This window comes from Xenopus laevis, chromosome 9_10S, assembly GCF_017654675.1.
Source record: "Xenopus laevis strain J_2021 chromosome 9_10S, Xenopus_laevis_v10.1, whole genome shotgun sequence".
In the NCBI taxonomy this organism is placed as follows: domain Eukaryota; kingdom Metazoa; phylum Chordata; class Amphibia; order Anura; family Pipidae; genus Xenopus; species Xenopus laevis.
Genome location: NC_054388.1, coordinates 42,380,196 through 42,397,212, shown reverse-complemented (window position 1 = coordinate 42,397,212; position 17,017 = coordinate 42,380,196). Strand labels below are relative to the sequence as shown.

At 43.6% G+C, this 17,017-nt stretch overlaps 1 protein-coding gene across 3 annotated transcripts in view; it reads right to left on the bottom strand.

Annotated features, from left to right (window-relative positions):
• spag9.S (sperm associated antigen 9 S homeolog) overlaps positions 1-13,481 on the bottom strand; it is a 57,650-nt gene extending 44,169 nt beyond the window's left edge. For 2 of the 3 annotated variants that reach the window (XR_001933378.2, XM_018238552.2), the window contains exons 1-3: positions 12,990-13,481; positions 5,451-5,571; positions 2,072-2,142 (exon numbers count right to left, since the gene is read on the bottom strand). Coding sequence is in view for 2 of the 3 variants with exons in the window: in XM_018238552.2 (XP_018094041.1) it covers positions 2,072-2,142; positions 5,451-5,571; positions 12,990-13,289 (492 nt within the window). In the remaining variant the exon portion in view is untranslated. The remainder of the gene's footprint in view (positions 1-2,071; positions 2,143-5,450; positions 5,572-12,989) is intronic. The other variant, XM_018238553.2, reaches the window with a different exon arrangement.
• Positions 13,482-17,017: the final 3,536 nt, after the last annotated feature.

Here is a 17,017-nt window from a genome sequence, read left to right as displayed (position 1 = left end):
AAAATTGTGCAGGACCCATCAACAGTTACCACAACAATTAGTTGACGTTATTGCTGCACAAGAGGGTCACACAAATACTGAGAAAAAGTAAATGATTACAGATTAACTTACTTTTGCCACTAGCAGAAATGTTATTGGATCTTTTTTCTCAATAAATACATAACTTAAATAGATTTTCTTCATCTACTTTTAGGACTTATTTGAAAATCAGATAATGATTTAGGTCGCATTGACATAAAATATAGAACATTTTTAAGGGTTCACAAACTTTCAAGCACCACTGTACATTAATTTCTTATTCTAACTGGTTTAGGTGTAAATATCATTGCTACTGAAAGCCGTGTCTGTCCCTTGCTACACTGCTGGTTCTGACAAATACAGCTTCAGTAACAATGACATTTACACACAACAATAACTCCAGTGAGAATGAGGAATGAATGGATATTGAGTAGTTGCTTAGAATCAGATTCTCTTTACTAAGCCCAAATCAGTTTTTGTATGGATTAAGCAAATTTGTGGATGCTCTGCTTGAGATAAGCTTCCTTATCATTCTCTCTCCCAATTCAAAAATGATATGGAGGAAAAAGTATCCTGTGCAAAGATTCCTATTCCATATCCAGAGCCTCCTCCAGAAAGAATAACTGCACAGGGGAGACAGGCAAATGTACAAAGAAATACACTCTCCCACTGCAAGTACAAAAATGGACTGTGAGGGGGTTATTTATCAAAATCCGAATTTCTCTCATTATTTTCTGAAATATACTCCTACCAAATCCATACAGGTTCTTTCCCCGAAAATTTACTGTGCAGGAAAAAAATTGAGATAAATCGAATCGTACTGGTTTTTCGGATTTTTGGCCCAAAAATTCTTTGCTCGAAAACCACAAAATCGTCAGACTTTTGCACGAAGCACACCGCAGATCAGGAGATCTTTGGGAATACTCCTCGGCAGGTCTGAGATCCCGGATTTTCAGATTCTCAGATTGAAGACTGAAACCCATCCTCTGGGTAAAATAAATCGTTTTGTTTTTCCACTAAAAATTCAGATTTTATAGTAAAAAAAAAAAACCAAACTAAAATGTTTCAACGTTTCTAGCATTCAGACTTTAATAAATAACCCCCTTATATACAGTACAACCTCAGTAGGTCTCAGATGCAGGATTTTCGGATTCTTACATTTTCCATCATCGGGGTATAATAAATCCAGGAAAAAAAAGTTGGTTTTTTTTCCACAAAAAAGCCTGATTTTTTGGAATTCAGACTTGAATAAATAACCACCTAAAAGTGGGCATAAACTAGATTAATTGCCAGACAGAGTGGGCAGTTTATTGCCCCGTGTATGCTACCTGCCTATCAGTGGCGTAACTACCGGGGGAGCAGGGGGTGTGATTGGGCCAGGGGCCGCACCCCCTCAGGGCCCCCCGGCAGCTCCCGCGCCGTGATTTCCGGCCATGTCCGGGTTTACGGAGGGGGCGGGGCCCGGCAGCGGATCCCGCGCCAGGGCCCGCCCCCCTCTAGTTACGTCACTGCTGCCTATCTATCAGGTTGGTTAGGAAATCAGCGTCCTCACCTGACAGGTCCCCATTAAGATTGATCATTGGTCTGTGGCCCAAACAATTGGTTCAGGGCACACTGGGCTGATTCTCAGCCTGCAGATAAATGGAGGCCAAGAATCAACCCCTACTCTGTGCCTGTGCCCAGAAATGCTGTGGCGGCCTCGGTATCAAAATCCACTCCATGTTCCTGCATCTAAGTCAACACAGAGGTTCCGGGTGCAGGCACAGAGGTTTGGTTGGTTTGAGCTTAGGGGCCGATTCTCTGCATTAATTTATCCGCAAGCTGAAAATCAAACCAGTGTGCCCTTGGACTTAAACGTATGGTCAGCTAAACTTTCTGTAGCTATAGCCAATTGCTACTGCTTCATGCAGTCCAGACGCTGCGCCCCAACAGTGATAAGAAGCGATATCTGCATGTATGGCTGCATTCCATGAAATGAAACATTGAATTATAGGGGGAAGAATAAGTCACTGTGTAAGTGGCAGCGGTGTGAATGTGAAAGTTCATGTCCTACCTCCGAGTGCCGCTGATGGAGGGCATTGTACTCTTTCTTTAGTTCTGCCTCTCTCTCCTCCAACCGACTGACTGAAATGTAAAGAGAAAATAATTTGATATTGGCCACATGGAAAGTTTCTGTTCACAAAACCGGTTATTGCAATAAGAAATGAAAGAAAATGGTATTCTAATCCGCATTTGTCATTGGATGAAGCATCTGGCAGACTTTTTTATTGTCTTTGTGCTGCTTTTTCAGACTCCTGAAACAATGCAGCAGAATTCAGCTGATTAACAGACCTGCAGGAGAACTGTTGCTACATTGTTTCAAGAGTCCGAGCCAGAGAACAGAAGGGATGTAGAAATGCAGCTTTTTTAAGAACAATGATATTTATACATAAAACCAGAGAAATGAGCAATAAATGAATTGGGAAGTTGCTTAGAATTGCATTCTCCTCGTTTTTGGGTGGAAATCCCTTTAAAGGAGAACTAATGCCTAACTAAAGAAGTAGCTGGAAATGTTGTACATTATGTTTTGTGCTTCTGTACCAGCCCAAGGCAACAACAGCCCTTTAGCAGTGAAGATCTGTGTCTCCAAAGATGCCCCAGTAGCTCCCCATCTTCTTTTCTGCTGATTCACTGCACATGCTCTGTGCTGCTGTCACTTACTGAGCTTAGGGACCCACTCACTATATACAGTACACATAGAATAGAAATGTCACAATATAAGGCTGATTAGTAATTAGGGATGCACCGAATCCACTATTTGGGATTCGGCCGAATCCCGAAATCCTTGGTGAAAGATTTGGCCGAATACCGAACCGAATCCGAATCCTAATTTGCATATGCAAATTAGGTATAGGAAAGGCAAAAGTGGAAAAAAATCTTCTTTTGTGACAAAAAGTCATGTTATTTCCCTACATGCCCCTAATTAACATATGCAAATTAGGATTTGGATTCGGTTCGGCTCGAAACAAGGATTCGGCCGAATCCGAATCCTGCTGAAAAAGGCCGAATCTTGGCCGAATCCCGAACCGAATCCTGGATTCGGTGCATCCCTATTAGTAATTAATACAGATAATTACTACATGGCAGCACAGAAACCAGCTCAATTAGCATCAGAATGTAATAATCAGCCCTGTAGCATCAGCTTATATTACAGACCAACCTCATTTTCTGCTTGATAATTTTCAACAACCCCTAAGCTTAGCTTCTCAACAGCTGCTCAGAGCCCACTGAGCATGTGAGTGTCACAGACACTTTCCAAGATGGTGACCCCCTGTGACAAGTTTGAAGTCCTGGATCATTGCTGCTATTGACACGCGCTAATGCACACGCGGCGATGCGTTTTCAATAGTCGCCCAAAATTGCCTCAGGCAACTTTGGGCGACTATTGAAAACGCATCGCCGCGTGTGCATTAGCGCAGGCGATTTTGCGCTGTAGCCTATGGGGAAAAAACTATGAGGCAGTTCGGGGAGATAGTCGCGCAAAAGACGTGGATAAGTCACCAGGCGACAAAATCTCCCCGAATCTCCTCGTTTGGCCTTACCCTAAAGGAGAAAAACTCTTAATAAAAAAAAAAAACCCTACCCCTCTACCCTACATTTACCACTTCCCTCCTCCACCCCAGCCTAGCTGCCCCCCACCCGGGCAAATGCCCTAACTCTTTACTTACCCGTGCAGATTCTGTCCAGCGGAGTTCACGGGCACCATCTTCTTCTCTTCGGTAATCTTCAGAATGAGCCTGGCTAATCAGCGCATGCACAGTTGGAACAATTTTCTGTTTCGCAACAACTGTGCATGCGCCAAAACTCAAGAAAATTGCTGAAGCTCCAGTCTCATTCCGAAAATTACCGAATCGGCTGATGATGGCGCACGTGAAGTCCGCTGGACAGAATCTGCTCGGAGGGGTAAGTAAAGAGTTAGGGGCATTTGCCCGGGGGTGGGGCAGCTAGGCTGGGGGGAGGGGGGTCTATGTAGGGTAGGGGGGTAGGGGTTTTTATTTATTATGGGTTTGTTTCTCCTTTAAAGTAGAACTAAAGCTTAACTAAAGAAGTAGGCTAGAAATGTTGTACATTGTGTTTTGGGCTTCTGTACTAACCCAAGGCAACCACAGCCCTTTAGCAGTAAAGATATGTGTCTCCAAAGATGCCCCAGTAGCTCCCCATCTTCTTTTCTGCTGATTCACTGCACATACTCTGTGCTGCTGTCACTTACTGAGCTTAGGGACCAACTCACAATATACAGTACACATAGAATAGAAATGTCACAATATGAGGCTGATTAGTAATTAATACAGATAATTACTACATAGCAGCACAGAACCCAGTGCAACTTGAATCATAATTTCATAATCAGCCCTATAGTCTAAGCTTACATTACAGGACAAGATAATTTTCTGCTTGATAATTGTATCAACCCCTAAGCTTAGCTTCTCAACAGCTATTCAGAGCCCACTGAGCATGTGAGTGTCGCAGATGGTGACAAGTTTGAAGTCCTGGATCATTGCTGCTATTGAGAAGCTGAAACTTAAGGCTGGTGCAATAGGTTCAGTATATAAAATGTGGTATTTTTATCCATTTTAAGTTTTAGGGTTTAGTTCTCCTTTAAAGTATGCCATTCTCTTGTGGTTGTTACAGGCCATTTAGAGCATATCTGTTCATGACATTGTCTTTGCATGTTATTTATAATGTTGCCTGCGCTTTTACATTACCCATCTGATCCCTAATGCTCCTCTACGTGGGGGCTGCTATATTTGTGCAGCAGTAGTTCATTAGCAGACTTACCAGTGATAAATGCAACACGATTAACTTTTCATGTTCAGTAATATTTTGAAGAGATTTTTTTTAGTGTCAGTATTACTTTAAAGGGGTGGTTCACCTTTTAAAGTCAGGCCACACTGGGTGTTTTGGGGAGATTTGGTCGCCTGGCAACTAATCGTCTCGTTTTTGCGGCGACCAATCTCCCCAAACGCCTTCCCTGACTCTGCGCCGGCTTAAAATGAAAAACCGCCGGCGCTAATCACACGCGGCGGTTCGTTTGCCTCACGAGGAAACTTCGGGCGAATTCGGAAAACGAATTGGCGCGTGTGATTAGTGCCGGCGTTTTTTCATTTTAGCCGGTGCAGAGTCAGGGAAGCCGTTTGGGGAGATTGGTCGCCGCAAAAACGAGGCGATTAGTCGCCAGGCGACCAAATCTCCCCAAAACGCCCAGTGTGGCCTGACCTTAAATATATATATATATATATAGATAGATATAGACGCTAGGGACCAGAAACCAGCAGAACAAAGAGCTACAAAAAGACCACAAAAACAGAAAAAAATGACAATTGGAACAAAGGCACATGTATAATTGATGGCAAGATAGTTTGTAGGATAAAGAAAAGTTAACCTTCGCTTACTTTGATCTGCATAGTTTTTTGCTTTGAGCTCAAGTTGCCTGGTCTGTGACTCCAGACTTTCCACTCGGGACTGAAGATCTTTCTTGTCCTGCTCTTGGGAGTCTTCAAATTCTATAAATTTCTACAAGTGAAAAGAACACAAAAATAATAAGTTTCCTTCAAGAGGGATGTCCTGGGCACACAATAAGCCCTGCTCCCATACTGTTCTGTCAGAGGTATACAATATGGCACCTTCTACTTGTATGTATAAATGCAAATATACACAGAAGGAATGTTCTGGGCACACAATAAGCTACACTTTCATACTATACTGTCTAAGGGAAACAATATGGCATCTCCTACCCATATGTATAAATGCAAATATACACAGAAGGAATGTTCTGGGCACACAATAAGCTACACTTTCATACAGTACTGTCTAAGGAAAACAATATGGCACCTCCTACTCATTTGTATGAACACAAATATATTGGGACGGAATGTTCTCTCCCTCATACTGTACTGTCTAAGAGAATAATATGGCACCTCCATCCCATGTGTATAAATACAAATATACAGAGAAGGAATGTTCTGGGCACATAATAAACTATACCCTCATACTGTACTGTCTAAAGGAAACAATATGGCACCTTCTTCCCATATATATTAATACAAATATACAGAGAAGGAATGTTCTGGGTACAAAATAAACTATAACTTCATTCTGTACTGTCTAAGGGAAACAATATGGCACCTTCTTCCCCATATGTATAAATACAAATATTCAGAGAAGGAATGTTCTGGGCACACAATTAGCTATACATTCATACTGCACGGTCTAAGGGAAACAATATGGTACCTCCAACCCATATGTACAAACACAACAGTCTTTTTCTCTATAGGGGATCTTAAATTGAGCATTCCTGTAAACATTACATACAATAAGTGCACACCAACTCACTAGGATATTTAGCACATAAGCACCACTCTGCAGTTATAGCACCCCTTGGCTCCTTACACTCAAAAATATTTATACCTGGAAATTTTGGATTTTCCAGAGCTTCCTGCCTATGAAAACTGAAAATCCTGGCAGTCATGTTATTCCCATGCAAGGCAATGGAAGGAGAGTCAATCAAGCTGCAATGACACAGCACTTAAAGAGACAAGTACTGAGTGATTCTGTCTGAATACAGTAGAAGTGTATGGCCACCTTCCTATTATCTGCGCAAAAGGCTTGTTAAACATCAACTAGACCTGATATGTGAGCCAAGGCAGTTGGGCAATATGGCCGAAATTGACAAAACTGGTCAAGCAAACATGGGTATGTAGGGTCAGTTTGATCAAACTTGTGTTTCAACATTAACAATGGGATCAAAGCATACATTATCAACAAACCCCCCCCCCCCCCATGACAGAAGTGCAATTCAGCATGGCTTATATAAGGCTACGGAAGTCACTGGCTTCAGGCAAGGTTGCGGCACAAGTTTCTATCACAAGATATAAACCTTATGACTCTCACACACAGCCCCCGGCACCACTAATGATCAAGCTGGTTTTTAAATATTAGAATAATCTTTATTAAAAAGCACTTGTTCCTAGTCACGAGCAACCGACATGGCAGCTCCATCAATCAAGTGCATGTAAAGTGGTATGAATAACGCTATACAAGCCATTAAAACATATACAGCACTGGTCATACAGCTGGCCTACTGACATCCATCAGACAAGGACCTCATTAATGTGCCAACATTGTCCTTGCCCATTATAAGTCAAGCAGCACTATACACGAGCCAATAAGCTGGTGATCTAGTCTGGAGTAGTAATGCACCAAATCCAGGATTCAGTCGAATCAGAGCAGTTTTCAGCAGGATTCAGATTCAAGTGCCTGGCCTAACAAAATCCCAAACCTAAATATGATAAGAACTTAGGTAACATTTATTTGAAGGCCTTGATTGGCTATTTGGTAGACCCTATGTGGACAGCAGTGTACAGGAAGATCTGTTTGGCAGTACACAATGTTTTTATGAAACCAAAACTTGTCTCTATGCCAAGAATTGGAAAAAAAGCACCTGATTTGAGGCCACTGGGGTTGGTAAGGAACATGTTGCTTGTGAGCCACTGGTTGGGGACCACTAGTGTAGTCGGTCAGGTACCGGCGGGCAGTAAGTTTTTTTTAACGTTTTTCATAAAGTAGTTTATGGTACATTTAAGGTGCAGGACTGGTCCCTCCTGCCCTCCCCTGAGGTTATCATACAATTTGTCCCCTTACCCAGATGATTAGGCTCCAGTGTGACACCACTTCTAGTGATGTCAATCCTAGTTTCGCAGGACCTGGGTCGGAAAGTAAGTTAACTATTTGCATTTGCAGGCCAGGCTGGGTCTAGGTAGGTGGAACACATTGAGTGGTGGGTGGAAGTAGTTCGGGCAAAGGTCTGCCTGACCGGACTCCTGTGGGACTCTTCCTCAGTGGTCAAAGTTTGACCAAGTCAACATGCCAATATGGTCTGCCGGGATTTGCAAACCTACATGATCCAAACACGTGCCAAGAAGCGCATGGGCCCATGGGCAGCTTTAAGCATTAGCAAGGGTGTAGGTGGATTAGGAAGGGGTCTGCTCAGCTGGAGAAGGAAGTTGTGTTGCCCATACACTGCAAGCACAAAAGCAAAATAAAGTTCCCAAATATGGCATCACAGTACAAAGTCCAAAATGCACAACTTTCTAGAGTGCTCAGTAACCCAAATTACTCTTTGTATGGTCTGTCCCAATCCTATGAATAGAAGATATTCCTCCCCCGCCCCAATAAAGTTCAGAGATCAGTGCATTTGGCTGAAAGAAAACCTTTGACCCAATTGCAGATAACAATGCCACTATCAGTGTGGTTCATATGTAAGATACCAGCAAGGAACCTCCCTGATCAGGGTGGGCTTATAGAATCCAGGGAAGAAGACCACACACATGGCTGGGGCAGATGTATTTATTGTGCGTGAATCCAATACAGAGGATCCAACTACCAGGTTTCATTGCAGATGGTTGATGTGTCTTGTTTTGTTTATCTTCCAAAATCAGTGTTCCACATCCCTTTTAAAGGGGGAACCTGGGCCTTTTAGGCAAAACAATCACTTTGTATGTGATTATGGTACAGTCTTACTGGCAAAATAACCCTAAAACACTTGCTGCATCATTTTGGAAAAACCAAGGCTGATAAACGGGACAGGTCAAGCAAAATGCTCAATCCTAGTACACAGATTATGTGCCAATCTCTACCACCGGGAACACAGAGGAGGTGATGATTTAAAATGCAAAGGAAAGAAGCCGCCACCCAATATGTTATTTTAGGAAAGGCCAATAGTGTCAGGAAAGAGAGAAGTTCATGGAAGAGTCACTTCTTAGGGAAGAGGAAATCAGCAGAGGAAATTCAGCCACTCCTTAGGATGGAGACTACTCACAGAATAAGTTAACTTCCAGTAGTTTAGGGAACATGCCAATGAAAATTCTGTTTTTTAATATAGTTAATCAGTGTTGTACACAACAATATACAATTCCTTATGCAAAAAGAGGTAGAAATGTACACATGTAATGTTACAGTAACCCAAAGCAACCAATTAAAATGTTCCAAGCTGTATGCGGATAGGCTGTTATTGGTACCTACCCTGATAGTTAAATAATGGTATAATTTTAAAGAAATAGAACAGTAAATTTAGTGTATTTTCATTAATAGCATGATCCGCAAAACTGTTGAGACCATGGTGGGAAGCAAAGCACTTCTAAAACCTCCCACTGACTTCTATATTATTATTATCATCAAGTATTTTTAGAGCGCCAACATATTGCGCATTCATTGCTGGTGTCTTGTCAGTCTCTAGCCAAGAGACACCAACTACAAACGGCTATGCAACGGCTAATCGGATGTATGCAAGAGGTGTCAAAATGAAGTAGAGCAATACAGCCTATAATTGTTGTCAAACTACTCCTCCCAGCACTCCCTAAAACGCCAAACAACATCATTATATTTTTAACCAGCGGCCTCCACCTCTTGAATTTGCAGAACCTACGCATGAACTGAACTAGGATACTGCAGTGGGAGGAAATCCGTTTAGTCCTCAGCAGGCCCATAAAGCAGCCAGTTCGATGTGATTTTTTAGGGCTGTCAAGTCCTTCTTCAAATGGTCACAAAAAATGTTAAGACCTTTTACTGGGGCCCTATGGCTCTCACTACTGAATTACTGCAATCTGTTGCTCTTTCAGCGATGAACTTACAATTCCTTCTGGTTCAGGATGTCCCATACGCAAAAACCTAACCAATCGAAATCCATAAATGAAGACATTGGGTTTGCTCAGTTCTGATAGTACTAGTTTATCCATAGGTTAAATAGCCATTACTTATTGGTCACCTTTGAATGTATTCTGGGTTAAATTGGCCATGATTGCTAAAAATACATTGGTTCTCTAGTAAGAGAATGTAGTAAGGGTCACACCAGATTAAGCAATTCATTAGTGAGGCCTGAAGGCAAGCAGTGTTATCAGACTTCCCACCCCTAATTTGCATATGCATATTAGGATTCGGTTCGGTATTCGGCCAAATATTTGGCAAAGGATTCAGGGGTTCAGCCAAATCCAAAATAGTGGATTCAGGGCATCCCTATCAACTGGCCACAGCTGTGGCAGGAAGGGCAGCTGATTGGAGGGTACAAGGCCCAGACTGATTATCTGAGTCTGGCAAATGGGCTGCTGTAAAATACCACAGACAGTCACTATTTAGTGGACTGGTGGGGGGCTCTTTGGGCCTCTGTGCACCTGAAATGCCAGGGCCTATTTTGAATCCCAGTCCAGGCTTGGCAGGTACCATAACAGCAGGTATGTGGCACTCTAATCTGATTGCCAGGCACACTGATAGAGTGTACTTCTATTCTTATCATTTAAAGCACCAAAGCTGTCCCCATGTTGATTCAATTTAGGGGGTGTTTAATGAAATAATATTGGGAAAATGTGAGGTTATTGGGCCAGTGGAATGGTTGTGATTGACTGTAGCACACTAGTTGAACAATTTTTGGCTTTTCCCACGGAGTAACCTGTGCTGATCTCCAAAGGAATCAATCAATTCATAGTGCAAAATGTAGCAAAACACAATAGCAGTAATCTTTGACCCCAATGTGTTTTATTGAGGAGGTGGATTACTGTTCTGGCCTTTTCCTACAACATGAACTACAAATTGATTTATTAGACCAATGGAACTGCCTAGGGGAAAAAAAGCAATGTTTTAAGGAAGGAGATGTCCATTGCATGCTTCACATTATGCCCTGCAGAACACATAGCTGCTCCTAGTCTTCATTTGTCTGGCTACTGCAGGAGTCCTCTAAGGGGCTTCAGAGATGCCAAGGCAAAAAAAAAAAGACGACAGTTCGTACAGATTTACCCTTACGGCACTATAACTGCACACACTGAAATAGAATCCCATTATTTACTGACAGTTTCTCTTTCATATTCAGTTAAAACGAAAATCCCCAACTTTCAACTAAAAAAAGACAGAAGTTAAAATGGTGATTTTGAATGCATGAGATTTAAATGGACTAGACAGCAGCGCAGGGACACATAATGCGATTACGGAGAGACTATAGGGTACTGTAGGCGGTAGATAAGAGTTTAAAGGAATAGTAGGCAGTGGGGAGAATAAAACTTTAAGGGTAGGAAAGGGCAAAGAGTGGCAGTGAATGAGTGTAAGGAGTAGGGGTACTGTGAGGTAGTGCAATATAATTTCAACATTATGCACCTAGTCTTGCGTCACAAAGCAGTCATATTGCAGGCAAGTGATTATTAGCTACCTGTGTGAAAACAAATATCTGAATGGTTGCTACATGTTACTTACTACACCTTGTGTAAAGTTATGGGTGAGTTTAGGGAATGTGAGGGATGTGTTAGGGAAAAGGTTAGCATTGCACATAAAAGGGTCTGTTGATTTTAGTTAAGGAGTACAGTGAGGAAAATGATTAGTACAGCAAGTAAAACAACAGGGTGGCATGGAGCAGAGCAGCAAAGAGGCTAAGTAAAGGGGAGAAATCAGAGGTACAGTTGGGGCATTTAATAGATTGATAAAGTAACCGATAGATAGATCACAGGTACAGTTGACAGAAGTACAAGGGGAAGGAGTAGGGGGAAATCAGAGGTACAGTACCAGCATTTGGTAAAGGTATGGAACTAGTTATCCAGAATGCTCGAGACCTGGTGTTTTCACCATTAAGGATCTTTCCATAATTTGGATCTTCATACCTTAAGTCTAGAAAATCATATAAACATTAAATAAACCCAATATGCTTGTTTTGCTTCCAATAGGGATCAATTTTATCTTAGTTTGGGTCATGTATAATGTATGGTTATATTATTACAAAGAAAAAAGAAATAATTTTGAAAAACTTGGATTATTTGGATAGTCTATGGGAGATGGCCTTTTTGTAATTTGGAGCTTTCTGGATAACGGATCCCATACCTGTATACGAGTACAGCAGAGGACAAGTAAAAGATCAGTGGTACGGGAGGGGCAATTACGTTTTATGGGTATAGTAGAAGCACAGTGGAGAGATCGGGATGTGCTAGAAACAGTAGGTTTATAGGAACAGTAGACTAAGTCACAGAAAAGGTTACAGTTAGGAGTACAGTAGACTGATAAAGAAAGATCAATACAGTAAAGTTAATTCATGGGTAGAGTAGAGAGTAGGAGGAGATTGGTGTACATAATTGGGTAATTTGGTTTGGTAGGGTGTAAGGATTAAAAGGAGAGATACAGAGTAAATTACTAAAGTGTAATGGATACAGTGGTGGGGAAGCCAAGACATAATAGGTTCAGTAAGTGGCATTTAACTGCTAACACTGTAAACAGTAAAGGTGGCTATAAACAGGGAGATCCGCTCGTTTTGCGATGTACGCCATATGAGCGGATCTCTCCCCGATATGCCCACATTGAGGTGGGCGATATCAGGCTTATCCGCTCGTGGTCCCTAGGGTCCAACGATTGGATCAGAATGGAGGCAATATGGTTGGATCGCGGGACCGCATCAACTAACAGATGCTGCAGCGATCCGATGGGATTTTTCACCCTGCCAGATATCGATCCGAGAAGTCCGAAGGATGGCCCCACACACAGGCCAATAATGGAGAACATTAAAGTGTTATGAGACACAGTTCACAGTAGTGGGTTAGAGTAGAGATTGGGGTACAGAAGTGGCCAGTTGGGTGTTATGGGTACAGTAGAGTGTTAAGAGTTGAGATTGGGGTACAGAAGTGGGTAGTTGGGTGTTATGGGTACAGTAGAGTGTTAGAGTAGAGATTGGGGTACAGGAGTGGGTAGCTGGGTGTTATGGGTACAGTAGAGTGATATTGTTGAGATTGGGGTACAGAAGTAGGTAGTTGGGTGTTATGGGTACAGTAGAGTGTTAAGAGTTGAGATTGGGGTACAGGAGTAGGTAGTTGGGTATCATGAGTAGAGCAGTAGGAAGAGATGGGACAGTGGGGGGCAGTTAAAATAGTAATGGTGGCAGAGTGAAAGCGTGTGGCCCCGGGCCCCAGTACCTCCTCTGCATGCTTGCGGAGCGCCTTCTCTCGCTCGTACTGGGTGATGAGTTGCTCGTTATCCTCCCTGAGCAGTTCCAGCTCCACCTCGTGCTCCTGGTTCTGGCCGAATACTGAGTCCAGGTTCTCCAGCACCGCCACTACCAGGGGCATCAGCTCCTTCACCACATCCTCATCATATTGGCCGATCAGCCGCTCGAACTCGCGGTATATGGAACCCGCCAGACCCGACACCCGCTCAGACATAACAGTCGAGCTGCCCGGGTCCTCCTGGTACACCATGCCGTCCTCCAGCTCCATGTCTGCGGGCCCAGGGCCCCGGGTTGGACGTTTGTTCTGATTCTAAGGAGAAGGCCCCTCCATCCGCCGAGGCTCCGGCCTGCCCCTCTGGAGCCCTCCACTCGTCTCAACCCCGCCCATGTACCGCCCACTAGCGTTAACTCCTCCCACCGGGGAAACCTCTTATGCCTGTTTGATACGCCTACTTGCTTCTACCCAGACTATTAGTATTACTGTGATTTAAGCCCCTCCTCCGCGCCCGCCTCTTTTCTCTCTTGTCTTTCACAGCCTCCTAGTCCTAAGCATTACCTTCATCTTAACCCTGCCCGTGACTCCTCCCTCCAACATCAGCTCCGCCTATTGCCCTTCCCGCCTGTCCCAACTCCGCCTCATGGGCCGTGACATCATCAGCTGACGGGAATCCCCGGCCTCGCCCGGTTGCTGCTTAGCGCCTGTCTCCCCTCATCTAACACTGTCCCGTCCCCCTCATCTAATACTGTCCTGTCTTCATCCAACACTGTTCTGTCTCCCCTCATCTAATACTGTCCTGTCTCCCTCATCTAATACTGTCCTGTCTTCATCTAACACTGTCCTGTCTCCCTCATCTAATACTGTCCCGTCTCCCTCATCTAACACTGTCCAGGGGCGATCCTGGCCCCTCCGCCGCCTGAGGCAGCTGCTGCTGCCCCCTCCCCCGGAAATTTGCTCTTAAAGTACCAGGAGCAGCATTTTTGCTGCCCCTGGTACCTAGTGGGGCGCTACCGCCTTAGGTGACAGCCTCAACTCGCTTCATTGGCGAAACACCCCTGACACTGTCCTGTCTTTATCTAACACTGTTCTGTCTCCCCTCATCTAATACTGTCCCGTCTCCCTCATCTAACACTGTCCTGTCTCCCCTCGTCTAATATTGTCCTGTCTCCCCTCACCTAACACTGTCCATTCCTCCTGTCCTCTGCTGCCCCTTCTCTTCATTCAGGTCCGGACTATGAATCAAAATAGGCCCTGGCATTTCAGGTGTGCAGAGACCCTAACCAGGGGCGCGCCGCCAATGAGGCGAGCTGAGACGCTCGCCTCAGGCGGCAACGCCGGAGAGGTTTCCAGGGGCGGCAAAAAGCCGCTCCTGGTACCTTTAAGAGCCGAATTTACGTTTTTTAAACCGGAAATTCAGCTTTACTAATGCGAGAGACCTCAATTGCGCTCCCTCGCATTAGTGTTCCTGCCTCCCCTCCCGACAGGTAAGTCGGCGAGGGGGGCGGCATTGCAGGAGCCACCTCAGGCGGCCCTTAGGCAAGAATCGGCGCTGACCCTAACAGCCCCCGCCAGCCAATAAATAGTGACTGTCTATGGCATCAATTATAACAACCCCTCTGGCAATTGCCAGAATCTAGAAATTGCCAGACTGGGCTTGTCCCCATTGTTTTCTGCTGCTCATTTATTACCCCTTTCTACCCCTCATCTCTACTGACCCTTCTTTTCTTCATCTTCTTTTCCCCCTTCAATCTCCTTATTTTCTATTGTTACAATTCATATTTGCTGCCCATTTTGCTCTCATCTTCAACTGACCCTTCTCCTCCTTATATTCTACCTTCAGCCCCCCCCCCACCACCTTCTTGCCTATTGCCCCTTCTCTACTATTCTTCCCTCTTATTCCTCTGCCCCTTCTTTTTATTTCCCACCCTCAGTTATACTTATACTATTATATATATATATATATATATATATATATATATATATATATATATATATATATATATATATATATATAATAGTATATATAATAGTATATATTATATATATATATATAATAGTATATATTATATATATATAGTGTGTCTTTAGAGCTCACCAAATGTCATCCTCTGGGGTACTTAACGGTGGGTTTCAGACATTAAGATGTGCCCTTTCAGTGCAGCCGCTCAGGCCCTGCCTCTGTTCTTCTAAACATTATACCAAAGCTTTTAATAACGGACAATTACTTTCTTGGGCCCCTCTTTTGCTATTAAATGTTTTCCAGGCTCCTTACCTGGGGTACCTGCTTATCTTCTATAGAATTTCAGCAGGTAGCCTCCTATCTGGGGCATCTCCTATCTGCTGATGCAGGGCACATCAGCTATATACTTACCCCTATCTCAGGTCTATTCTTTCTATAGCTCAATACCAGTTCCAGCTCCTCCTACATAACCACCTTTCTTTCACACCTCCTTATTTTGCATGATCTCCTCCTATATCTGCTCCTGCACTGCCTATGCCGGTAAAAATGATGGCTGATCCCAATGTTATTAATAGGGAAAAAAGATAAATATATAGGAAGGCCAGTATTTTTTTCCAGAAAAGTTGGCAACCCTATGTGTAACCCAGCCATGAGAGACATTCTTATTCGTCTGTTGTGTGCAATGAACAGCTCTCTATATATATTTATACATATGGGAGAGAAGTGCCATATTGTTTCCCTTAGACAGTACAGTATGAGGGTATAGCTTATTGTGTGCCCAGAACATCCCTTCTCTGTATATTTATAAATAAGGGTGAGTGGTGTCATATTGTTTCCCTTAGATAGTACAGTATGAAGGTATAGCTTATAGTGTGCCCACAACTTACATTCTCTGGATATTTGTATTTATACATATGGGTGGGAGATGTCCATCTGTCTCCCTTACAACAGTTTGAGGACATAGATGTACATAGTGTGCACAGACCAGTGGGTCCTGCAGGTTTAGGGACGGCCTGGCAGATAGGCAGGTTAAAAAAAAGTAAAAAGGTTGAACTTGATGGACGTGTGTCTTTATCCAACCTAACTTACTATGTTACTATGTATGTTACTATGTAACACTCTTGAGTTAGCCCTCCCTACAGTCTATGTCTCCTGTACTACTGCTGCTATGTCTGTTTGCCTGTTGGGGGATACTGGGAGTTTCTAATGCCAACAAGAACAGCTGTAGAACTTCCCTGTGACATCTACCAGGCAGGCTCTGAATAGACACAGCACTATCCTTGTCTGAGGGATGACATATGGTCTATCAATTCCAGCCAGCCTTCCCTGTTACTATATTCTGCTGGTTTCCTAATGGATGAGTAGTACCTTTAAGGTCTGGGTATAACTGTGAGAGTCCTGCCTATGAAGCTAGTCTTTTACCCCACACCCACATTTCACAAATATGGGTGGAGGATTTGATCATATGAGTCGAGAAAAGAACACAAAATTATCAGTTTTGGCGTGGAGTTCCCCTTCTTACACAGTAGTTGATCCAGAGAGTTTATAAATCTATGTACATAACATTTTGTGTGGTTGCTACACTATAGTCATCCCTACTGCACCTTCTCCTCTAGGGGGTGCTGGTATTTGGGAATGAAAAAAAACCTCTTGCATAGAAGCTGTTTCATAGACCTTCTGATATACATTGTGCTGCTTTTCAGCGTGTTGGGGGGTGGGCAGATTTCCTCTGCACAACTCTCTCTAGGAGCTCTATAACTAGGGCCAGGTGGGGCCGAAATCAGCCTGCTGAAATCTGTAGGCCAATTTCGGCCAGATATTGATCGGGGAAGGCCGTCGGATGGCCCCACACACGGGCCAATAAGCTGCTGACTTGGTCTGTCGGCAGCTTTTATCGGCCCGTGTATGGGGGCCTTTAGTATTTTGCAACAAAATCTGCTGAGTGTCTGCAGACACACGGCTTCCATGAGACCAGAAGAGGATACTGCTAGCTGCTGCAGGCTGATTTAGGCCTGTCTGGCCCTAGCCTTAACTATCC